The sequence below is a fragment of the Meles meles genome, chromosome 1 (assembly GCF_922984935.1).
Source record: "Meles meles chromosome 1, mMelMel3.1 paternal haplotype, whole genome shotgun sequence".
Lineage (NCBI taxonomy): Eukaryota > Metazoa > Chordata > Mammalia > Carnivora > Mustelidae > Meles > Meles meles.
Genome location: NC_060066.1, coordinates 136749583 through 136776098, shown reverse-complemented (window position 1 = coordinate 136776098; position 26516 = coordinate 136749583). Strand labels below are relative to the sequence as shown.

The window sequence follows — 26516 nt, the reverse complement described above, 5'->3', positions numbered from 1 at the left end:
TTTCAGTGTCCACTCAGAGTCTGCTTTCCATCTCTATGTCCCTTCCCCTCTTTCAGCCCTAGTGGCCACTCTATGCCCTTCCTCCACCTCAGAGAGGCTACCGGATGTGTGAGCGGATGGAACAGGCACCGAGGAATGGCTGAGAGGGCAGGAATCCTGGGGTGCATGGCGGGGTCGGCACCAGGGGGGAGGTGGAGTCAGAGCCGACTGCACTCATCCCAACCTTGAAAGGGGGCCAACATCCACCAGAAAATGATCTTATTAATCTCTCCTTCTGTTTTCAAGCAAATTCCAGCCACCTAAGTGAACTATTTCGGTGGGGAAAATACCTTGTTGTCATGGTTATAAACTGATCGTGGGCCTTATCATCAGTGACTTATTGGTGAATTCGGCCTCCTGCCCAAAGAGCTAGGAGAAGCAGGCCAGGCCAGGCCAGGCCAGGCATTGTTGAGCTGGGGGTGGAGTGGGGCTCCCACGAGCTCCTGGAAATTGTCTACAAATGGTTGGGTGAGTATGTGTTCACCAAGGTGAGGAGGACATGGCTTTTACCCACTTCCTGAAGAGCAATGTGACCTAAAATCCCCACTGATCCAGAAGGACCTTCAGTGGTTCTTCAAGAGGGGGCTTCTGAGGGTCCTACTGGATCTTTTGTTCTAGCGGAGAGAAGAGGGAGGGGGAAACCTTGGTCACCCTGCATGTGAGGAACGACAGGGAGAGCCTGCAGCTACCATGACACAGTCAGCCCAGGAGGGCTGCGGACGGGAGAGGAGGAGACAGAAAGCCTTGAGGCCTGCCATGCCACCTTCCCTTCTGCCGCTGGAGCTGCATGACACGTGTGACAGGAGGGGACCCCTTCCCTTCCCTAGCTGGGGCAAGGGCCTTGCTTGCCCACCACACTCAGCATCACCTTTTCTCAGGGAAATTAGCTGCAGGCACAGTTTGATAGCAGGGTCCTAGACACATGACGTCAGCAGCGGTCAGGCAACACCTCCAGACGCACACGCCCTGCGAGGTGGACTCTCAGCACCCCCTTCCTCCCCTTAGATGCTCCGGGGGCTGCCTTTGTCAGAGGCACCCTGCCTCTCAGCAGGAGCTGCCCTCACCCCTTCCCCAACCCCAGACAAGGCCCCCGCCAGAGCCAGCACTTATCCAGGCAGCGTTCTCCCCAGTGTCTTATTTAATATACCAGGACACATGTATCATTATCACCATGCCACAGGTGAGAGCAAACAGGACTCAGAGTTAATCATTAAACCAATGAAGCCCGGAGTCTGGATCCCTGGGAGGTGATAATGGAAGCCCGGCTACCACCTGGTCACTGGGAGTACCTTATCTTGCGCAAATCCCAAAGGCAGAACGGTGGCCACCACAACAGCCCCACCCTCCTACCCAGGGACAGATACCCTTAGCAACAGTGGCAGCAGCCCTCATCCAAAATATCCCATCGGAGCTCCTCATTCACTCCTGATGGGAAAGGGCAGGACATGGACAGACCAAGGCTGAGGCAGAATCTGCAAAGAGCCAGGAGGTCACATAGCCCTAGAGCACAGGGGACAGCCCCAGGGCTTGGGGACCACCTTAGTGTAAGGAGAAACACCATCTGGGTGTGTTTCTCTCCAAGAAAAGGCTGACTCAACACAGGGTGTTGCATGGGAAGGATCATACGGGTTACCAGCCAGTTTCTTCACTTCCTGAAGTACTCAGGTGTTGGCACAATGCCGCCTACTCCTACAGAAGTGACGTCCAGACAGTGAACACTCCTGGTGCCTGTCCGAGGTGGGACAATGGGCTCCTTTATCAGTGATTCAAAGGACAATCTGGGGCGCCTGGGTGGCTCAGTGGGTTAAGCCTCTGCCTTCAGCTCAGATCATGATCTTCAAGGTCCTGGGATCGAGCCCCGCATCGGGCTCTCTCTGCCTACCTCTCTGCCTACTTGTGATCTCTCTGAGTGTCAAATAAATTAATAAAAACTTTAAAAAAAAAAAAAAGGACAGTACAATCCCTGGCCTTGCCCCAAGTGCCCAGAGGCGTGGGAGGGCAGGCTGTAGGAAGGGAGAGCTGCCAGGGAGAGCAGCAGGAACCCCCGTCCCAATCTCTGGGAACATCACAGCAGCCTCAGCGCCGGGGTGCCTTTGACAGCAGATGAGGGAATTTCTCCAAGACCAGACTATAAGGGGAATCCAGGGCCCCTCTGCTCCACTGCCCACAGTTTCTCTACAACAGCATGGATCTGATAATTAAACTGGGGGGGGCAGTGGGGGTCCATAGGAGAAAACTAGAAAAAGGGGAGTACAGGATTTGAAGAGGCCAAAAGGAAAATATCTCTGCACAACCTACTACTCATATGTCAACATTTCATGTACGTACCCCACAGAGACAGAGACAATTAGAAATATAGTCCATTATACTGAAAATACAGGCCAAAAAAGGTATGATGGAAATAGCAGTCAGCGGTTACTGCGTTTAAAAGCTTCACCCCATGGCACGTACCTTCACACTTGTTTTGGATGTGGGAGCCAATCAGAATTCTGAACACTGAATGGTTCTGGAGAGGATGTAACGGATCCAAGTTACACCAACTGGAGTGCTTCCCTGGGGCTTTTCAAATCAGAGCAAAAGAGAAGGTCTCCTTTCCCCCTGGGTCATAAACTCCGAGATGAGAAGTCAGGACAGCCTATGCCCACGTGCCCCCACTATATAAAGTGATCCGACTGAATGCGGCCAGTGTGCTGACAAGCAGGTACAAGGCAGAGTGCGGACAGGCCTTCCTTCTCCAGAACAGTCATCAAGCCAGGCTACTGGACCCCTGTCCTGCCCCAGTAAACCTCCCAGCTTACATCATCAGCTTGAGTTCACTTTACTGATAGGTGACTAGATGAAACCTAAGATCAAGACAGAACGCACCGTGTTGGGCTCCGCTGGAGTTCACGTGCATGTGACATGATCTCTCTAGCTGAGAAATGCTCAGAAATGCTCAGCCAACCTGAGCCGATGTTACATGAAAACTTATATAAGGTCGCTCCATTAATATAACAGGGCTGTTCCCTCGTGTTTCAGTGATGGATGGAAATGAATGGTGGTTCACAGCCGACTGCAAGGATGCTCCATTAAAGAACTGAGTTGCCTTGAGTTCTCAAGGAAGCAGCAGACATGAATGTGCCTCCAGGAAAAGGGTGAGGGATTCATGGAGTCGGAATGTCCCGTGCTGCTGAATGTAGGTGTGAGTTTTGCTCCCACACCCAGCACCCCTCCCAGGCTGGGGGAAACCACTCACAAAGGGCTCATTCAACCCTACTCATGCAGGCAACAGCACCCTCTTAAGGTCCTGGAGGACATTTCCAAAGGCTATTGAGTTTTGTGGGAAGACAGAGGACCCGATGCAGAGGTAGTGAGACATTCCCTTATTGAGGTCGTGTGGACTTTACCAGAGATAACTGATTACCTGGGAGGGCAACTCTCATGACTTCTTTGTATGTCAAAGAAAGGGCAATCTGCATCATCCCCCCAATATATTCAGATCTTCCCAAATTCACTCCTTCTGTAGTCCTTAGGTGAACATGGTCCAGAAGGAGCCTCGGAACCCCGGTTCTCGGTCTGTGTGGCCCTACGGGGCTTCCTTCACCTCCTGCTATTGCTTTATTTACCCCAGTGAGGGGCCCCAGCTCCAAGCCTGAAGCACTCATTAAAATGACCTGTGTCCTTGTCTATTTGCTTCAAGCCTTATACATTGTCAACACTCCAATGGCTGGAAGTGTTGGAGCCAATGCCTGAACAGGAGAGGGGCCAGAAAAGGTTTGGAGAAAGCACAGGGATTGTCCATCTGGGTCCAGAAATACCTTGGAAATAAGATGCACGAGAGGCACACATGCATATTTCTAGACACAGTTCTTTTTCATCCCCATCGCAAAGAGATAGGGACCGCCGCCCCTGAAACAGTTCAGAAGCACAAGGGCCTTAGACGTGACTTGCCGCACGAGCGTCATCATTCCCACTGGTGAAGCAGGCTTGCCCTTCCCCGCAGCTAGATGAGGACTGGTCCTTTCTTCGTCCCCTCAGAATTACCCCCACTCTCCACCGTGAGCTACCTGGGTTCCCAAATGGAGAGAGGCTTCCAGAACAGGTGACTTCCAGCTCCTACGACCTCTACGAGCAATCCCTGAACGCTCTGCAAACCAGGAGAGAAGAGGATGCAGCGCTGTCCTTCCCGAGTTTGTTCCAGCAAAGACCCGGGAAAGACAAAGCGGGGGGAGACCGGGCCACAATGGACTCGGTGGGCCACGATGGACTCAGATGTTCCCAAAAAACACGCACCTGGGCCTGGGAAAAATGAGACTCCAACTGGAGCCTGGTGGCCACAGGAAACAGTCCATCAGCTTCATCATCGCTTCTGAACAAAATGCTCTTTTGAGAGCGTGAATGGGGGCTTTATGTAGTTAAGTTCTCGTCCACGGGCTAATAAATATGTGAAATGCCCTCTCAGACCAGGTTCCTGCAGCCTGGACACTGAGGTCATTCAAGAAACAATTAGATGCCATCTGGAGAGAGCTGGGACTCAAAGGAAATGGTCTCACAGGGCCAAACAGCATGTTCTTGTTCCCGGGGTCTGACACGTCCTTATCTTCACCGACATAAAGGACGGATGGAGCTCGGCCAGCTAACCCACACTGGGAGCACAGAATGGGCCAATGTGGTGGCAATTAATAAAAGCTTAAGGACCAGGAGAATGTTCATTTTCAGTCTGCCTCAAGTAAATTTATCCCTTGACTGCACTTTTCGCAACCAAGCTGAGCGTCTCTGCCATAAACCAGACCTTGGCTTCATTGAGCTTGGGGTTTTCACAGTTTTAATATAAAACAATCAGAGCAGAACAGCAACGGCCTCTGGACCAGCTCCTCATGGTATATAACGAGTAGCTCCATCATCGGAAACAGGTAGTATTTACAGAAGATTGTTGTTACCTCACAATCTGCTCAGTGGTAAACAACACGTCCTTAGTTCTAGGATAGATTCTCAATCTTCCCTCATTTTTAAAAAAGGATTTTATTTATTTGACAGAGAGAGAGACAGTGAGAGAGGGAACACAAGCAGGGGGAGTGGGAAAGGGAGAAGCAGGCTTCCCGCTGAGCAGAGAGCCCCATGCGAGGCTGGATCCCACATACCTGGGATTATGACCTGAGCCAAAGGCAGATGCTTAACAACTGAGCCACCCAAGTGCCCCTCTTTTCTCATTTAAAAGAAAAAAAAAATTATTTATTTATTTGACAGACAGAGATCACAAGTAGGCAGAGGGGCAGGCAGAGAGAGAGAGTGGGATTCAGGCTCCCCACCGAGCAGAGACTGATGCGGGGCTTGATCCCAGGACCTAAAATCATGACCTGAGCCAAAGGCAGAGGCTTAATCCACTGAGCCACCCAGGCATTCCTCTTTTCTCTTTTTTAAATGAAAATTTAATGTCTCTTCTGTCTTAATAATCAGTATTTTTTAAATATAAATGTTACTGTTTTAAAAAAAAATACCCACTTAGCCAGAGGAAAAAATATGGACTTAGATCAACAGGAGCTGATGATCACTGTTCTCTTTATAGAGAGAGTTATAGATAGATAGATAGATGGATAGATGGATCCTATATATAGGCTTTATAACAGCCCTTAAGTAGCAGGAGCCCTTCTAGGACAGCGATGTTCAAAGTGCAGCCTATGAGCCCTTGGGGCCTTTCAGGGAGTCCATGAGGCTAAAACTATTTTCATGACAATACTGAGACGTTTTGGGGCACGTGGGTGGCTCAGTCAGTTAAGCATCTGCCTTCCGCTCAGGTCTTGATCTCAGCTTCTCCCCCTGCCTGCAGCTCCCCCTGCTTGGGTTCTCTTGCTCTCTGACAAATAAATCAATAAATAAAATCTTAAAAAAAATACTGAGACATTTTTTGCCGTTTTCCCTGGGTTGACATCTCCACCAATCAGGTGAAAGCAATGATGGGGCACACTGCTAGGACCTTAGCACAAAGCAAGGGAGAGTCACATTTTTTAAAAAAAAAATTTGTTTTAAATATTGAAAAAACAATGTTTAAGTATTTCTCTAAAAAAATCGCCAGTTTTGCTAAAGACATCCTTGATGAACCCATAAGAATTACTCGCTTTAAATCACAGAGGGACCTTTGCATCCATGTCTCTCTTTAATATTCTATTCTGTGGGATGACACAGGGAGCATACATGTGGCCCTTCTCTGGCAGACCCAAGTACAATGGGTGTCTTGAGGAAAAGCAACTGTGTGCTCAACTAGCTGCTTTTGCATGGAACACCATTTTTACTTCAAAGGATGTCTGACAAACTGGTTATTCGGATGTGGTATTTATCTGGCAGGCATTTTCTAAAAAAGGAACAAAGTAAGCCTGTCACTTCCAGAAGAACAATGGACAGAATTTGTTGCCAGTGATGAAACCTGAGCTTTCAACTGAAAAATCAGAATTTGGGGAAACTTGTATTCATGACTGTGAACTTGACAGCTTTCCGATACTTTAGTGGTTTTTCTGATAACTGGTGATATAAACGAAATCGACTTTTTAATATTGTATAATGAAATACATTAACATTTTGAATATCCGCCTAACTCAGGAAACCAGTATGTCTCAAATGCCCAATGCACGGTGGTATAAAGTCATACACGGGTATGTTCTAGGAGACCAGACACTCAAGAAATCTGCAAAAATATAAAACAATGCCATTTTTTCTCATTAAATTTTGTTTTGGAAAATGATTATTTTCACAAAAATACCTACTGTTATTTTTAAATGAGTTAACTAAATACTTAAAAATTCCTGTATTTTAATTTCTAATATAATAAGCCAATAGTTAAAACACATAAGAAAAGCTCTTTGGGGGTCTCAATAATTTTTAAGAGTGAAAAGGGGTCTTGAGCTCAGTTTAAGAACTTCTGCTCTAATATACCTAAGCTACCGTTCTATGTAATTTTGATTGAACCCTAAGTTTTCATCATATTTATGAAGTAGGCTAACAGAGGGCTCTTTTTATTTTAATAAATAAATTTACTAGAAAAACACTAACCTGACACTAACTAGCCCGAGGCCAGACTCCATCCCAGGACAGGAGATGATGACCTGAGCCAAAATCAAGAGTGGGCTGCTTAGCCAGCTGGGCCCCCCCAGGCATCCTTCTCCAGTATTACGCGTCACTCCTCTGTGCTCCCATGTACACCCAATACGGCAGGAAATCCTGAAGACTCTGCCCTCATATGAGACCAGAATGTCCCTTCTTTAGCACCTCTTCTGCTGTCACAGGTCCAAACTACCCTGTCTCATCTGGCATTCCCAACTCCTCTCCCTGTTCCTACCCCTGCCCCCCAAAGTCTGCCACCAACATAGAAGCCAATGTCATCTCTACATGACTCCACAGAAGTTACATACGGGACCCATGCAATCGGCCCTGTCCCCCTTATCACTCTCTCACATCAGCTTCAGTCACTCTCTCTCGCTCAAATTCACCCCTGCCCTTCCAGCCTCACTGGCTTCATGGCCGTTCGTTGGTAGAAGAAATGAACTCTCACTCCGCGCTCCCTGGGCATACACAGTCCCATAGGTACAGGGTCTTCCCCCTCAGTCTCTAACACACTGATAATCCGTTTTCTGCTTCACCTAATACCAGCTTCCTTCTGCCATTTTTTTTCCAGCTGTCAAATCACAATTCAAATATAACTTTTCCCAAGGAGACTTCTTGGTTACCACAGGTTAAAGGTCAGATCCATGCCAACCCTCTCACACAAAATCTACATACGTGTCACAGCATCTTAGAGCTTTTTTTCCAAGAATGCAACACAATTCACTTTGTTAATAAAATGCATGTCTTCTTTAAAGCTAACAAAAACCACTTGTCTTTTTATATACTTTAAACACAGCCCTTGGTTCTGAGGTTGTGAATGTAATGTTAATAATTTAATATCAAAAGCTCCCAGAATAATTAGACTGAATTGCAGCCAAACGCTGCACTACTGTGACATTTTACTACCACTAGAGGGCGGAATTCAACAGCAAACGAGTCCAATGCTAACAAGCCTGGCCTCCGGTTTGGGAGCTGGAGTTATTACTGACTAGGACCCTATAGCTGATGACAAGATCTCCTGAAGAACTGACAGGTCTGAGCCAGAGGCTCAGAAACTTGCCCAAAGTCACCTTAAAGATTGTATCTACTTCTGCCTAAATGTGTAAGTATTTAAGATGATAACAGTGGTCCCATAATTTTTATCCTACACCAGGTTTGCAAGAGAAGGTAGACTGAGGTTAGTTATAAGAACTTTCTTGCTTTCCTTAAATAAAATCACTGAAGAATTTCTGGAAAATTTTTAGAGATGGGAGTGTTACTTGCTTTGGGAAACCTCGAGGTCTTTAGAAAAATCTCATTCCTTCTTCAATTTAAATGCCCTTTGCATCTGGTTTTATGCGGTCATCAGTCAGTCAGGCAGTCATGAAATATTAAGACAAGAAAAGGTCCTTGCCCTCAGAACTCACATTCTAATGAGAAGACGTTTGGGTTTTTTGGTTGGTGGTTTTTTATTTAAAAAAACACACAGAATTCCCAACAAGTGCTTGTAAGCATGATATACGGAGTAAGGAGATAGTGGGACTTAGTGAGGCAGCTCTTAGCAGGGGCGTCAGGGAAGGTCCCTCTGAAGCAATGACATCTGAGTCAAGAGGGACCAGCCACACCGAGCACCGCGGTGACAGTTACTACACTAGTATTTACTGAGTGCTATCTACGTGTCAGGCATGGTGCTAACAACTTCTTCACATGTGTCAACTAATTCAACTCCTGCACTCTCCCATCTAGTGTTAAAGAAATGGAGTGCTGGAAAACTTTGGAAACTTGCCCAAAGTCACCCAACCAAGAAATGGCTAAGTTAGAGCTCTGTGTCTGCATTAGTTTCCTGGGGTGGCTCTTACAAAGCACCACGGATTGGGTGGCTTGAAAACAGAAATGTATTCTCTGTGTTCTGGAGGTTAGGCGTCTAAAAATCAAGGTGTCGGCAAGGGCTACATTGTCTCTGAAGGCTCTGGGGGCTACCCTTTCTTGCCTCTTGTAGCTCATGACGGCTAGAACCCTTGATGTTGTCGGCTTGTGCAGCCATCAACCCAGTCTCTGCCTCTGTGGCCACATGGCATTCTCCCTATGTGTCAGTGTCTCTGTGCACAAATTTCTCTTTTCTTTTAAGAACACCAGGCATTGGCTTAGGCCCACCCTAATCCAGTGTGATCTCATCCTAGTGTGATGTATCTGCAAAGACCTTATTTCCAAATAAGGCCACATTTAGGTACTAGGGGGGTTAATACTTTGCTGTATCTTTTGGGGGAACACAATTCCACCTACTTTAAACCATTCAACTTCAAGAGAAACTTCCATGCCAAGGTACAGGCAATGATCCAGGGCAGTGGGAAAAGCCAACAGGGAGGAGTAGAGTGACAAAGGCAGATGGCAGGAGATGAGGTTAGGGGTAGACAGGCCACATGCAAAGGGCTCCAGGGTCCAGTTATAAAATGGGAATCTAGCCTGACGCCATAGCTTCAATTCTTGCTTGCATGGTAGTTTCCCAGTCTCTTTGCCATCTCTCCACCAGCCACTGCTTGGGATCTCAGAGGAGTCCTTCTCCTTCCAGTCAAGGATGAAGGCTGCAGCATAGAATACAAGCAGGAATCTAGCCTTTCTCTACTCATGGGCCAGACAAGGCTCCTGCGAGCACTTCTAGAGGGCAGTTCCACGGTCTGACCTGGGGTCAAACCATCAAGTTCAGGAGGTCCAGGGAGAACTGACTTCTGACTTGGGTCAGGCATTGGGACAGGATTACACTGGCAGGGCAATCTAGCCTGAGGAAATTATCCAGACGAGCCCCAGGCAAGAACAGTCAGGATTCAAGCACCTGTGCTGTCCCCACCTCCCTTTAAGCCCGAAGAGCTGAAGGCGTCAGATGCGACAGGCCCAGCGGGGAGACGCTGCTCACAGCAGACAGGTCCACCACAGTGGGCTGCCACAGCATCCTCTCTGTGATCGTGCAAGGTCTCATAACCTGCACGAGGACTCCCTGCTGTGTCGTCAGGCAAGGGGAAAGTCCTGTCAGTGACGCAAGGTAGTATCATGGAAGTGTCACCGTCAAAGTTTTTGCTGAAAGCCTACTGTGCATTCTTCAGAGGCGAAACAGGGATGGTGTATATGCATAGGGCCTACAGCAGGAGTCTGCAAATCTTTTCTGTAAAGGGCCAGACAGTAAATATGTCAGGCTTTGCTGCCCACTCTGTCACATCTACTCAACTCCACCATAAGGGCGAGAGAGCAGCAACATGTAAATGAATGGGTGTGGCTGTGTGTCAATAAAGCTTTATGCACGTTGGAATCTGAATTTTAAAATTGTCTCATTCTTCTTTTGATTAAAAAAAACATTTGATGAAACGAGATGTGATCGGGAGGGAGACAAACCATAAGAGACAATCTCACAAAACAAACAGGGTTGCGGGGGTGGGGTGTGTGGAGAGGGTGGCTGGGTTGTGGACACTGGGGAAGGTACGTGCTATGGTGAGTGCTGTGAAGTGTGTACACCTGGCAATTCACAGACCTGTGTCCCTGAGGCTAATAATACATTATATGTTAATACAAAATAAAAAATTTAAAAAAATTTGAATTGTAAAATCCATTTTTAGCTTGCGCCGTACAACAGGCCATTGGCCAGATTTGGTCTCCTCTGGCTGTAGTTTGCTGATCTTCCCAATTTAATGATATCCCCAAATGCTCATCAACTAACGTAATGTCATTGCGGTAACAAGGTCTCCAACTGGAAGTTTCCTGTCCTCCCTTAAAATATTCACTGGCTTCTGGCAAGATGCCAGGCACTCTGTGAACTCTGGAATCTTCCCTGGCTTCCTCTCCCTCACCTCCTCCAGTGAAGCCCACATGTAGCTGTCAGCTCATCAAACAAAATGGCTCTTAATTCTCTGAAAGGCCTCGAGCCCTTGTCCTGACTTTCCATGCCCACTATCTAAGTGGATGCCACTATCTAAGGTTAGGCTCTCAGGAACACTTGGCTCCTACAGCTCGCTCCCCCGAGCAATTACTAACACATGGTATGGGCTTCAAACTATCTGCTGAATGAGCCGGGGCCGCAGAATACCCACAGCTCAGCACTTTCTCCATGTGATCAGCAGTCTGAGGTGGCCCGTCTCAAAACCAAACATTTCTCCTACCGGGGGTGGCATCATCTAAGGGCTAAAATATGATGAGGTTTTAAATATGATGAGGTGCTTTTTTAAAGTCAGGCTCACTGAGGTGTAATTTACATACAGTAAGAGTCACCCTTTTGGGTACCATCAGGTGAGCTTGGAAACAACCACAATCAAGGTATTTCTATCATTCTAAAAGTTCCTTTGTTTCCATTTGCAGTCGACCTCTCCCCTACCCCTTTTCAACAACTCATCTGTTTTCTGTCACTAGTAAGTTTTATATAGGCATCCCACAGTCCATCTTTTAGGCTAACCATCATGCCATTCTAAAGTGTACTATGTATGGTTTTTCCATTTGCCAGCTGAAGGACATTTGAACTGTAACCAGCTTTTATCAATTATAAATAATGTCGCCGTCAACATTCACATACAGACTTTTAAATGAACGTTTTTAATTTCCATGATAAGATTGCACTTTGTGTAAATGACAGCATTTTGAAAGACCCTGCAGCAAAGGATTCCACTGAAGGAAGGGCTGTCCTCCGTCCCTATTCTTCTGTTTTCCCACCCTGCCTCAGCAATTTGTTTTTAAGTCGCAGTGACATTAAACCTCCCAAGAAGATCCAGAGAGAATGTTTTTCGGGGTGGAGTGGGAGAAGTCTGGATGGGAGCGCTCTCCCGGGGATCTGAATGGGAGCCCCCGGGGCTGCTTCACATTTACCTCGGGCGGCTGCCCCAGGACGGCGCTGGCCCTGCGGATGTGCACACTCAGGCAAAAACCTGCAGAGCCAGCCAATCGCGCCGTTATTTGGTTCCTATAACTTGCTAAAATCTCACGGAATGTACAGCGTGCCATTGTTTTTGTAAGTCCCTTTCATGGCTTTGTCAGCGGGCTAATTCAGAGCAGACTGGCCTGTTTTCTCTGCTGGAAGAAAAGGCGTTCGTCCAAGGCAGCTATTTAACCGTGACCATGGCTGCGGCCATCTTGAGCACAAAGCGGGAGCCGCAGCCTCCCAGGGCCCTCTCCCAGGAGCTCCCCGACGCCGGCAGGCGTGCACTTATTCTGGCGCTGGAATTCGCATAATTACTCCTCTTTTAATCTGCTGGGTGACCTAATGTAGCCCGGCGGGGCCGCAGGAAGAGGCCTTGCGGAGATCTAAGCTCGGGCAGCCTGTCCTATCTGTGAGGCCCTCTCCGAAAGAGCATTTCAGTGCATTAACCCCCTAAAGGACGGACTGCCAAAGCACTCAGGCTCGGGAGCTGCCCCTGCGCACTGGGTGGGGAGGTGGGGGGCTGAGGCACGGGGAGGGAGGAGAAGAAGCCGTCAGAGGTGCAGGTCCCCACTCAGGATAATGGCTCCAGTCCTGTCCCTTCTTCCAGCCTGCGAGGCTCAGAAACTGCAAATCGTTTCATAAAAGCTCACAAGTGGTTCTAGTAAGAATCCACCCAGGCTGCCTATAAAAGAAAGGATATTTGTTCACTAGGAGGCTAACCAGGGACAAAAGGCTGCATTCCGTCTTGACACTTGCGAACTGCCGAACTGCCGTCGCCTGGAGAGCAGGCCTTTGTCCACAGGCAGGGCGCTGTTTACAGCCTGGCCACGTAAATGGGCTTGCCTACATCTTGGCTAATCTGAAAAACAGTCATCCGGATTTTCTTTTCTACTTGGGTTTATTTTCTAATTTATCTTTCTGAAGGGCCTTGGAAAATGAAAAATCTATAATAAACATTTCTTTTAAAGGAAAAATCACCCAGCTCTGCCCCAATCACCACCTCCCCTAAAAAAAATACATTTTAAACCATTCCCAGAAAAGAGATGCTTTATTAAAATGACTGTATGGCTTGTATGTGAAGAAGCCAGAAAGAATCTTCAGTCTATAAGGAAGGCAGGTACGAAGGGGGAAAGGACAAGAAATAATATGAATTTATAAAATTTAGTGTATGGGGAGACAGTTCTTGAAGCTTAAAAAAGTAGCCCCAGGAAAAGAGTGAAAAGAATGATAAAGAGTGAAAACGAAAGTAGGTTTTGTAGGTTCAAGAAGGGGTTACAAAAGTGAAAGCATAATGGATGTAAGAGCAGATGGAGGAGTACTGAGGTGCATCCCCAATTCTGTGAGGTACTATGATGGACGGGCACTTACTAGCTCTCACAGCCTTGGTCTTAATGTCTGAGGCACATGTTCCAATCAACATGCTACTTCCACTCATACTGACTGATGACCAAGAATGGATAGATTAAGAACCCCTTCCCACTTGCTGAAAAAAACTTTCCCCTTCAGCCTATCACAGGTCTAGAGGACCCTAAAAATGTTCAAAGGACATTAACCCATCCCCTGATGTTCTAGTTGTGACAAGATGGAGCCTACAGAAAGAAGGTAGTAAAGTCCACAGGCACAGAGGGTGGACTGGGCTCCTCTCCCTGAGGGTTCTTCGGGGTTGTGTAACTTGGGAGTCTGATCTGGGACGGTTAACACCCTGAGCTATTTCCATTTATTCACATTTTAGTACAATTATTTTATCAAATGTTCTAAGCAGTTACCTGACACAGGTCTAAGAAACGACACTGAATAAATACATCGCAATGGGGGTAAAAATATGATGGCAAAAACAGAATAGGGCACTGAACAAGTAAAACAGCCCAGAAGATAAAGCCTTCCTCACAATTTTGCCTACGGCTATTTCCTCCAAAAGCTATTTCCTGTTTAAAAAAAAAAAAAAAAAGCTTTTATCCCCAGTAAGGTATGCTAGGTACGCAGAGGAAAATTCCAGAGCTGTACACCACTAAGCAAAGTCACAAATGACTAAAGAGCAGGAGGAAGGCGGAGGTGTGGTAAATGTTTCTGCTTTCCAACCTGGAAGAAGCGGTTTCTTTTGCAGTGAAAAAGAGAGTGGATTGTATTTCATTACAGCAAAGGACCTCATGATTACACAAACCAGTTAAAATCAGACTTTCAAGATGATCATGTTTTGAACTATGGGGGGGGTACTAAAAAAGTAGGGAGGGGGTGCCTGGATGGCTCAGGTCATGATCCCAGGGTTCTGGGATGAGCCCCGCATCCGCATCTGGGCTCCATGCTTGGTGCAAAGCCTGCTTCTCCCTCTCCCTTTCCCCCTGCTTGTGTTCTCTCTCTGGCTCTCTCTCTCTGTCAAATAAATAAAATCTTAAAAAAAAAAAAAATGTAGGGAGAAGCAAGGGCTCAAAAAATAAGGCAAAACTAGAAAAAGAAAAAAAAAAAAACTCCTCTCTTTAACAGAATTACAGAGACAGACATAGCAGTGAATGAGCTTCCAAAATCCTCTGGCTGGTTTGGAGCTGCTCTAACTTTCTGATCACATCCAAACATGGAATTCAGCGGGTAGTGTCTAGGTGCTCTCGGGAGGCAGTAGGAAGAAAAAGAACTTCCATCAGCCTGGGGCTTCTCTGCTTGCCTGTACACATTTCCCTCCAGCCCCAGCACAGAGGAGCTGCTGGTAGCCTAGCAACCGCGGACTGGTCCCCTTTCACTCCGGATTAATGTGCCGCGATACAGACTGCACAGAGTGTTAGGAGAACACAGTACAAACTGGACAGAAGTGAATTTTGGATTCATTCTCCACCTAGCTCTCTCGGTCCCAATATTGCAGCCCCAGCCCCCAGCCCCCACCCCGCCCCCAGTGCCTCAGCTCTCCCAGGCACAGGGAAGCAGAGCCGGTCCCAGATAGACAGATAAATAGATGGATCCACTGATCCATCATCCCCCCCCACCCCCCCGGGCACTGGGAAAACCAGGTGAGGATGGTTAGAAAGTCTCCCATGGGAAGGAGAAGGCATCTGAAGACAGAGACCTGGGACGGGGCTTCTCCACAGGACGACAGCTGCTGTCTGCTGGGCCATATCTGGCTGCTTCCACTGCTGCAAAGACTCTCCATCAGATATCAGACCACCCCCATTAAGAGGTCCCTAAAAATGTGCTCCTTTGATTTTTGTTTTTTTTAGGTTGATAAATCCGACTCTACCAAAAGGGGACCCAACCCAATGTAATGAATTTTACAAAGAATCTTTTACTTTTCTACATGTCCCAGAGGCATTAAGTGCACCAGAAGCTCGTACAGAAGTAACAGCTCAAAATCAGGGGGCACCAAACTGCATCCCAGTTTACCTACAACTGTCTCACATCCCTTGATTATTTTTGGTCACTCTCCAAATCACGAGGCACCCCCTGGCACTGACTTACGAGGCCTTCGTGACACGGACTCATCAGCCAGGCTTGAGAGGGCAGCCACGTCTGAGGAATGCTAGGAAGAGCCTGCACTGGCCCAAGAAGCAGGACACATGAGTCCATTTAGACCTTGAGGTCAAAGGCCTCCATGAACGTACTTTCCGAACTTCAGCGCCCCAGATTTCAGAAGCAAATGAAAATACCCCACATTCACCCAACAAATCCCAAACCATCCCTCTAAACCAGGGGCAAAGGGAGAATAAAATAAAATAAAATACATATATATGTGTTGCATCCAGGAGGAGCACAGAGACTTCCTTTATAAAGCCCTGACTAGATTCAGACAAGGCTGGGAGCAAAGAGTGACTTTCAGAACACTTCAGCAGGTCCATGGAAAGAAGTGCCTTCAAGCCACCGAGGGCGGTCCCATCACATCTCACTGCTGGGGAAGACAAGGAATGCCTACATAGCAAGACAGATGCCACCGAGAGTCCCAGTAGCTTTTCCCCCTCAACGCAACTCAACTTAGTATGAACGACATTCATGAATGAGACAGAACAGCTTAAAGAATACTAAAACAGATTATTCCAGAATCTACGTTTAGCTTTAGAATTCATCACCGGATTATCTTAAAGCTTGGATACTGTGAAAGAAAAACCAGGTTCCTGGAGTACAGGAGCTTGCAGCGGGAGATAGCCACTTTCGGAAAGACGGCATGGGTGCTTTTAATGGGCTGCTGTGATTTACACACCGCCTAATTCTAGGGCACAGTTCTTATGTCATGCTCAAGTCAAATCATAGTCTCTGTGAATAGCACCCCCGCGACTGATGCTTTGCAGTGTACAACCTGCAGAAAAACACAGGTCGTTGCATGCAGGAGGCATACAGACATCCTTTATAAAGCTCTCTTGTGATTCTGACATGACAGCCACGTGGGCTTAGGATTTTACATTTGCTGCAGTGATACTACAGTTCAGACAGACCGGGTATGAGAGAGGAGAAAGGAATACCCACTTCCATTCCAACGAGCTTTATTATGACTACTTCAAGCGATTAAGTGATTCTACTATAGCTTTCTCCTTTATCATCCATCCTCTGGTCTAAAGAGAGAAGACACGCCAACAGGTACACAAAAAAGCAACACGCCTATATATTCCCAAACTGCGACACTGCCCGTGGAATAAAGAGGATGGAATGTGGCTCCTAGGACACAAGCCCCTTCCAATTTAGCACATGCCATGATTTCTCCTAAAAATTAAGGATGTATGTTGTCATAATGCAAGAAGCTAAGTGTGACAAATCAGAGTTCTCTTTTCTGTAGTAAGTACCAGATTTCAGTTCTCAAAACTAAAAGAAAGCAAACATACACACGCCAAAATATGGGGGGGTGTGGGGGTGCTGGTAAAAGGCATTTCTGCTCAGAAGGAAATCATTGATTCAGATTATTGACGGTTTAGAAGCAATGAATGTCAGCCCCACTGGAAAGCAGCACCTGACCACAGCTCCTGGTCCTAGATGAGCTATTACTACACAGGACAGTGGCTGTCAGAAAGGAAGGCGGACTCAGAAAACCTCAGGGAGCCTGCAGTCCTCCACTGAGGATAAACGCAGGCTCACATTTCATTATCTACCAGCTCCCCAAAGTCAAAACACTTTGAAAACTGAAAGATTTTAAGTCATTTGGCAGCAAAACAAGCCTGACGTCATTTGGTGGCAAAGCGTGAGCTGAGCTACATAAAATCATTTGTAGTCTATTTATCCCACTTGGTGTGAATATTCTCAGAATCTCACTGCTGAAATAATGACTTTGAGTCTGGAATGCTGACCCTAGCTAGACCCCTCTGAGGGTCTTATAGACGGGTACCATATTACCTTTCCAAAAATTCTGAATTCTAAAACCCATCTAGCCTCAAGGGTTTCAGATAAGAGGAAAAAGAACATAGACCTATGATAGGATGATGTAAGACCCTTAGAAAAGTTACTGAAGGCCCAAGAGTCAAATTACCCCCTGGTGGTTCCAATCCCAGCAGTTTCCTTCGCAGGCCAGAGTGCAGCATTGTTTGGCAACGCTGTGGTAAAAATGGGAAATCTATTACACAGGCTCCTAGTTCCACGTTAAATCCTGGTTTCCTACCTTCACATATTCCAGAGCTGGGTCCAGAAGATGCTGATCCCTGGAAAGAGACAACACAGTATGAGAACAATTGGGAACAACGCATTCTTGTGCTGAGTAAAATGTATCCAACAGCATGTTCACCCTGTCCCGCTGTTCCTTCAAATTATTAAGATGGACCCACCTCCCCGGCAGTAGTCACAGCAGACAGATGAGGAAGTTAGAACTGACACGGATCCCTTTTGCAGCGTGTGCTGGGGGTAGGGCTAGGGGGTAGGACACCGCCATAATCCACCTGGAAGCTCCACCTGCTTTCTCATCACAGGCTCCAAATGTTAGACTAGTCCAGGTGCTAATTCTACATTCACTTGAGCACAAAATTTAGCCTAAAAGTCTGAAGCACAGCAGAGCAAGGACGACAGAGGTGGGTAGGAAGCAGAAGTGGAAGCCCAAATGAGGGTCCTCTGGACAAGACAGCTGTGTTATGCCCTCTTTGACAAAGGCTCATGCAGGCCCAGTGGCTTCCTCAGGTCACCCAGTTGCAGGGGCAGAAGATGGAGTCTGTAGACCCAGCTCTGCTTCTAGACCACGTCTTCCTCTCTTTTTCTTTTACTTTTTTTAAAGATTATTTATTTATTTGACAGAGAGCGATCACAAGTAGGCAGAGAGGCAGGCAGAGAGAGACAGAGGAGGAAGCAGACTCCCCGCCGAGCAGAGAGCCTGATGCGGGGCTTGATCCCAGGACCCTGAGATCATGACCTGAGCCGAAGGCAGAGGCTTAACCCACTGAGCCACCGAGATGCCCACTCTCTTTTTCTTTTAATTGCTACCTCGATTACCCCCCATCCCTGGTGTCAAGTGGAGCAGGTCGTCCTCATTTTGTTTGGTGTCCCAGTACTGTTCCCTCTCCATCTAACATCTGCTCAGGTCTGTCATAATACGACGTTGGGATTACTCAGACAATTACAAGTCAACAGCAGCAGGTGGCCCTGAGGAACCTGACTTCTTCCAAAAATGAAGACTAGGGCAAAGGAGAGGAGCAGGAGACGTGAGAGCGGCCCTTGGGAGCGCCTGCACAGTTATAGTGAGGTCGTCTCTCGACAGAGCATATGAAAAGACAGCTAGCTGCCTTCAGAGACTTAAACTTCAAGAACGCAACACATCCCTGCAAAGTCGCCATCCTTTCTGAAAGGGCAGACTGGCTTCTTCATGGAGAGGGTCTGAGTGGAGCCACAGAAAGAATAGGTGCCTCACAAACACCCCCGACAAGCAGCTTCCTCTGCAAGGGTGGGCTCCACCCCTAAACCCTGGTGGTGGACAGACCCCGCGAGATGGCAGGCTTTCTCCCCGGGATAAGGGAGGATTCTGGTCACTGCACAAGGAGTCCCAACGCCCTGGCCCTGGGATACCGCCATCTTGTGGAAATGGATGCAACCCCCAAAACCATGCTTGGCTTGGTGTGACTGTCCCTTCAGGGCTGCACATGGGGGCACCTGCGTGGAGGCAGGCTGGCATCCAAGATGCTCCTCTCCATGGCAGAGGATGAGGCTCTGGAGCGAGTCCCTCAGAGGGCCAAAGGCTCTGAGGCCAGCATAAGCTCACCGTCCCTGAGTGCATTCCCATCAAAGTGGGATATAAACCAGGCTTTGAAGCCTGAAAATTCTCTGCCTTCAAGTTCGTTTATCAGGCATCTTTTCCCAAAGCACTGGAGTCTGGGCTGTGCCCGGTCACCACCTGGGCCACACGTTCTGGACACTGTGTCAATGTCATCAGGCTTGGCGTCCACGGAACCACCTAACCAGTGACGAAAAACTTCATGGGCACTTTGGCTGTGCTCCCTTTTAAGCTCTTGAACCCCTGGTTTTCTCCTGAATTAACATTTCAGGCTTATAGCCATCAGTCTTAGGCTAATCATCTGGCCCAGAGGTCTGGCCCTGCATAGGCAGGATGCTAGAACCACCGAAATGCTGTTCTCATCTTCAAATTTCTCTGTTTATGTACATTTAAAAATGTGCATTATATACATTCATATACCCATGTCTTAATGCATGGATAGACAAGATAGGAATGGGGGGGCTGAAATCAGTGGTTCCCAAATGTTTTTTGGTCTCAGGATCTCTGTACACTCTAAATGCTAAGGACCCCAAGGAGCTTTTGTTCCTTGTGGGTTACACCTACTGATTACTGGTATTAGAAATTAAATAGAAATTTTCAAAATATGTATTAATATTTTAAAAAGGAACCCATTATACTTTATATAAAACAATTTTATTACAAATAGTTATCTTTTCTTATAAAAATTTAGCAAGAAGAGTGACACTGTCTCACATGTTTGCAAATCGTTTTCACATCTGGCTTAGTAGAAGTACTGCCGAATTCTCATATCTACTTTGTTTCTCTTTTTTAATAAAGATTTTATTTATTCATTTGAAAGAGAGAGAGACAGAGAGAAAGCATGCACCTGCACGACCAGAGGAGAGAGGCAGAAGGAAAAGCAGACTCTCTGCTGAGCAGGCCCCCCCACCCCCACTCCCCAACACAGGGCTCCATCCCAGGACCCTGAGATCATGACCTGAGCTGCAGACAAATGCTTAACTGACTGAGCCACCCAGGCACCCCTCTCATATCTACTTCAGTATTTAGTATGTTATGTCTTGGTTTAAGAAAAAAGTCCATCCTCACATAGATATGTAACTGGAAAAGGGCAGGGTATTTCATCGGACTTTCAGGTAATCATGGTTAGTCTTCTTTGATACCACACCAAAAGGAAACAAGGGGTAGTTCCTTAAAGCTTCCCCGTAATACACATCCTGGGCCACGCCTCTCAGTCTTCTGCATCTGTCCTGCACTCTTACTGAACCAGTTATCCACATGTGATTCTGCATCCACTGTCCGGGGAAATACTGGGTCACTGAGTTATCCAGATGGTCTAAATTTTGACACATTTCACTATAATATAAAAAAAGAATCACATTTGTCAGTATCGTCACTGATCGCATCAGACGTTATTAGTACTGCAAAGTGTCAAGCGCGTAGTGGATGATGCAGGTTTTCCAACACTTCTGATTTTCACTTGAAAGCTTGAATTTGTTCACTGGTAGCTAACATACTGTCAAATATTTTCTTTGAGCTTCATTTCATTTATTTTTGGGAAAATATCTGCCAAATACCAAGACCATACAGTCACTGTTGTCATTTAAATTCTCCTTTTTTTCAGTGCTCAAATGTCATTCTTTTAGTGTACTTTTTTTTAGAATTTTGTCCAGGATCTGCTCTTCTCACCAGATTTCACTCTAAAATACTTTTCCTTTCACCTCTGAAAGCTGAAACGTTCCTTTCTTCCCTTCTCTAGAGACGTACTGGAAACTCTGAGCTAGTTCTCTCAGAACAGGGCCTTCAAGTTCTCTTGGAAAGAGGTGGGGTAACCAACACGGACAGACTAGGCCCGGAGCTGTACCTGATGGTTCCTAAGGCAGCACTGATTAGCAGGGTCCCCACTCAGAGACAAGATCTCCTGGAGGCAGGGCAGCCTTTGCTCTCCCATCCACAGAGCCCAGCACCAAAGAGCCTGGGGGGTTCTCCAAAATGCACCCCCACCTTAGAGAGACCGCCTGTCTGCTTTTTTTTTTTTTTTAAAGTAGGCTCCGCACCCAGCGTGGAGTCCAACATAGGACTTGAAATCACAACCCAGAGATCAAGAGTCAGATGCCTAACCAACTGAGCCACTCAGGTTCCCCTCCTGTGTTCCTCTTGGATCCTCTACCACATACTTCTCTGGACAGAAGAGAAGGAAACGGGGAGGCTCTGGTGAGGGATAAGACCGAAGTCCCCTTTGACCCTGCCCCCAAAATGAACTCTGCAAAGGAGACCTTGTTCATTCTGCTACAAGAGCAGAGGGGAATCCAAATGTCTTACAATTCTGACTCAGGACTCCCGGGGGTGCCCTAGAGGATCTTCTCTTCATCCTTTTTAGACAGGCAAGGAAGGAATACAGGAGAGAGTATAGTAAACCAAGTGTGTGTTACGAATCCAAAAACTTAAAAAAATCATTGCCCTGAACTAAATTATGTTTATTTTTAATAGCTAGCTTCTATTTCTATTTTTTATTTTTTTCAATCTAAAAAAATTATGTTTCAGTGCAGAAGGGCCGTGTCTCCCCTCTCAGCCTCCACCTCATCCCAGCTAGCCAAAAGGAGATATGAGCTAGAAAACATAGCAGTTGGCCCTGCAGCCCCAGCCTCTAATTTGAAATAGAATATCCAATTATTCATACAAGTCTCTGCAGCAAACACTCCTTAAGCCACAGATTTATATTCTCCAACAGAGATCACTAGAAAACAAACAGAGGAACTTGGCAATATAAATGAAAAGATTCAAAAAATTTTTTTGCTTATGCAAATTATGAATCCCACCCTTGAGAATCTGTGATGTTTTACGCATCTCCCTTTTCAACTGGTGAGGCTGGCAGGCACCCACAGCCCCTTGGTCAGGCATGCCGCCCTGCAGTGCAGGGCCCGCAGACCGCAGGAAAGCAGCAGAATGAAACTGGACCCTCCTGCGATCTTGTTCTTATGTTTATTACATTTTAAATAAGATCGCTGTGTTTACTTGGGTTAAAACAGTCTCTCTAGGGTCCTGCTTTCTTAGGTTCATACCCAGGGGTGTACAGTTGGGAGTCACAGAAATGATGTATTTACTATTTTGGTTTGTTTCTCATTAGTAACCAGGTTAATAGTTCCTCCTTCTTAAAAGGACATTTGATCTACATGTTTGCTATTTTGAGTTAAGAGGTTCTCCGTCTTGAAGATATAAGCCAGATTTCACTAACAGATCTTTTCTGAGTGATTGGAATACAGATGAGGAAATGAAGAACCCTATGTCTGTCTTAAATTATAGAATGCTTTAAATGAATGAATGTTTTGACTTCTTTAAATATTATAGAATAAATTAATGGCTAACAGTGTTGCCAAACAAATGTCCTTCTGGATATAACATAGAGGAATCATTTGTAATAAGAGGATTCTCTCATGCAATAGAGGGATGTGAGATCCAACTGTTCCAGACTGAGTAGAAGAGAGGTTCCCCTTAAACTCCATGCACACCAGTAATCCACAGAGTGGGCACCTCTCCTTGGTGCACATGGCATGGTATTTGCATTCTGATTCATTCTAGTGTGTATTTACTCATCTATGGTCTCTCCTTGACAAGGTGAGAGACTCAAGAGTAGTGCCGAGTCTATTTCATTCCCAGTATCTCCATAGTTCTATGCATTCATCCCACAAACATCATCAAGCGTCTACAACACGCTATACTGTAGACCAGACAATGGAAGCAGAGGAATCAGGGACAAAGACTCTGCTCCCAGAGGAGCTGCAGGCAAGCGGGGAAGACACAGCACAACTCAAGTTGGGGTCGGTGGGAAGGAAACACCACAGAGAGGCCTTTCGGGCCACCTTTGAACTAAGGTTTGAGGATTAGGTAGGGACTCACCAGGTGAAGAAGCTGTGAGCTAGCTTAGCTCTTAACTGAGCTAGGTCGTGATGAGAAAAATGTCCAGGCAACGGGAGAAGCATGTGCAAACACACAGGGACATGGGACACTGTGGTGCACTTGGGAAACCACAGCAGCCAGCATGATCCTTCCCCAAATCAGAATCCTCTAATAACTCCCATCTGATCAGAACAAAACCCTAGAGTCCTCACCAGAGAATTTGAGGCCCTGGTTGGCATGGTCCCTGCCAGCTCTCCAACCTCAATGGGGTGGGCAGAATTCTAAAAATTCTAAATGTCCCCCAACAAGAGCCCCATCTCCTGGAGAGTCAAACAAACACTAACATCAGCATTGCTCTGAAGGGATTTTGCAGGTGTAAGCCTCCAGTCAGCTGACATCAAGATCTGGCAACTATCCAAGTGGACCTGCCGTGCAAAGTAGGGGGACCTGGACAGGAAGGACCCTTTTGCCAGCATGACGTTACAACATGGCCTGTGACAAAGTCCATGCCATGGAACTTTGGGCGGCCTCTATGTGGGAGCTGCCCTAGGCAGATATCCAGGAAACAGACCTCAATCCTACAACCACAAGGAACTGCATTCTACCAACCACCTGAAAGGCTGTGGAAGCAGCTTCTTCCCCAGAGGCTCAGATGAGAACACAGCTGCTAATATCTGGAGTTTGAGACCTGTAACCAAGAACCAGCTGAGCTCTGTGGGACTTCTGTCCTACAGAAACTGTGAGGTAATAAACAGGTGTTAAAGCACCAAGTCTGTGGTAATTTGTTACTCAGCAAAAGCATACTAATACACTCACTGGCTATTCTACTCATTCCATCCAAGCCCTACTGACAGCTGGTCGCCGCCTCTGTGGCTCATCATTTACTCAGTTCCTTTTCCTAGAATGTTCTCCCTGCAGTTCTCAAAGGCTCACTCCCTCACAACAGTCATGTCTCTGCTCAAACAACACCTCCTCAGAGAAGCTTTCCTTAAAAGGAAATATAAGTAAGGCCCACCTAATATTTAGATGGGTAGGCCCATCTAAATAAGGCCCACTGCTACCTTCTATCGCCTTATCTGGCTTTATTTTTTTCCACATTATCTGATATTATAGGAAATGTGTATTTGCTCACAGTCTTTTTTTCTGGAATATAATCCTGCAAGACTGAGGCTTTCTCTGCTTTATTCACCTTGGTATCCCCTGTGCTCTGCACACAGCAGTTGCTCAGTAACTATTTGCTGAATTCATGAATAAAAGAACAAGTAATGGAAGCACAGGGTTCGGGGAGGCTCAGGAGCAGTGGGGGTTTGGGAGATCAGGATGAAGAGGCAGAGCCAGAGCACAAGGGGCTTGGATGCCATGTAAACATGTCTAGACTTAGGAAAGTAGTGGGATTTGTTGGAAAATCTTAAGCAGCAGAAGAACCAGGGATTTGTGTGTCAGAAACCTCCCCCTGCACTGGTGTGGAAAACAGATTCATGGGGGGCAACATGGAGTCGGGAAGACCAAAGGAGACCATGCTGGAGAGGTCTGGATGACAGAGAGAGCGGGGACGGTACAGATTTAGGAGGCTTTTCTAAATCTGTAAGAAAAGACATATGGTGGTAAATGACTGGCTTCAGTGGGTGAAAGAGAAGACAGAGGTAAGGGCACTTGCCGAATTCTTTCTAAGGGAACTAAGTAGATGGTGCCTAGCACATCTCAGTACAGTCATCAAGAATGAACTGGCAGAAACCTTTGCTTCAAGCATTGTACTATATGAACTTTCAAGACTATATCGGGATCTGAATTATCTCTAAGACTTTGCCCCATTACCACCCTTTTCCACGGTTAGCAGTACACGTAGAATTGCTGGCATTCAGCTACTGAATGTCTCAGATAAGGTCCCTTCCTTTTCAACTGCTAAGTAAGTTACTTTCAGAAGGGTCATTCACATCTTTCAAATTACTGAACACACGTAAATCTTTCCCATAAAGTCTGATGAAACAGAACAAATATTTAAGGGATCCCTTCATACCGGCAAAAACAGTTAACTCAGGAAGGAAACACAGAACAACAAAACAAGATAGCTGCATAGACACCGCCCGAGAATACCTGTTGTACATAATCCTTTGGTCTTCTCCACCAGCCCCACCCACACTGTGAGCACCCAGTGCTTGTTTATGGCTTTTCCATGGGACTGCACCCTCCATGAGGGTAAGGGCTACTTCTATCTTGCTCTCAATGTAAACTAAGCCCTTAGGACTGTATTGGTCACATGGTAGCCAATTAATAAATAAACAAGGACAAGCACAGGCAAAATGAAAATTTAAGCCACCAAAAAACACCTTTGTATATAGTCCAAATAAGGGCTCAGAAAATTAGAAATTTCTACTCTGGGACTTTGATTCACTTAATATGGTAGACCAGATACTCTGAAAACCAAATGATAAGTTACAAGTGTATTTTCAAATGCATTGCGGAAGTCACAAGAAAAATAAATCCTCAAAGAGCATAGACATATACAAAACCTATATAGAAACAGAGAACAAATCAAGGACACGAAACATGAACAAGAGGGTAAGAAGCAAAGCAGGAAGGGTAAGTCCTAGGCCCACACAAGTCAGCAGCTAACCACAAAGCCATGAGAAAGGGACTATACAAAAATAATATGCAAAAACAAATATGTACATAAAAATTAAGAAGGTAGCATGCTCTCTGGTAAGGGGAACCAAGAAGGAAACCTACTGTCTCCACCACAAATCCTGATGGAAAAAATGACAGTAATAAGAGTCTATTCCAAGAACTTGTAACCACAGAGCGGCCTTCATGTCGGTTGGGATTCAAATTTATACTACCTGCTTTGACAGAGAATCCAAAACTAAGAAATTAAAGTGTCTGGGTTGGTGATCCATCAGTAAGGAAACAGTGCAAATATTTTCTGGGGGGAAAACTTTATCAACAGAATGCCACTCAGGATATCCACAAATGGGGTCAAACATAAATTTCCTTTCAGAAATAACCACATACACAAGGAAGCAAGCCCCAATCACTGAAATCAGCAGAAAGAACAATAGACTGAGATCCTCAAAGACTTCAGATACCGGAATATCAGATATAAGCGATAAAATAACAATGCAGGATTAAAAAAAAAAAGATTCAAAAAGTGATCTCAGAATAAACAGATGGTTATAAAAATAAAAACTGAATATAGCATCCGCTACAGAATAGATTAAACAGGGGGTATAGCTCAGTGGTAGAGCATTTGACTGCAGAATAGATTAAACATGACTTAAGAAAATATGACAAATCTATGAAGAGACTATAAACAAAGACACCATACAGAACACAGCACAGAGAGAAAAGGTGATAGGAAATATAAAAGCGATGCAGAAGGCGCAATGAGAAGGCCTAATTACATTTAACCAGAACTCCAGAAGAAGAGACTCGAGAGAGAAAAAGCAATCGTCAAAGAAATAATGATGGGAAATCTTCAAGATCAATGAAAGATACCCATTCTCA

General features: G+C 46.1%; 1 protein-coding gene across 4 annotated transcripts in view; it reads right to left on the bottom strand.

The window, feature by feature from the left end:
• BCAR3 (BCAR3 adaptor protein, NSP family member) overlaps positions 1 to 26516 on the bottom strand; it is a 106992-nt gene that overhangs the window by 56149 nt on the left and 24327 nt on the right. For 3 of the 4 annotated variants that reach the window (XM_046005713.1, XM_046005706.1, XM_046005720.1), the window contains one exon: positions 17547 to 17586. In XM_046005713.1, the coding sequence (XP_045861669.1) occupies positions 17547 to 17586 (40 nt within the window). Of the gene's footprint in view, positions 1 to 17417; positions 17436 to 17546; positions 17587 to 26516 lie in introns of those variants that run through there. The other variant, XM_046005736.1, reaches the window with a different exon arrangement.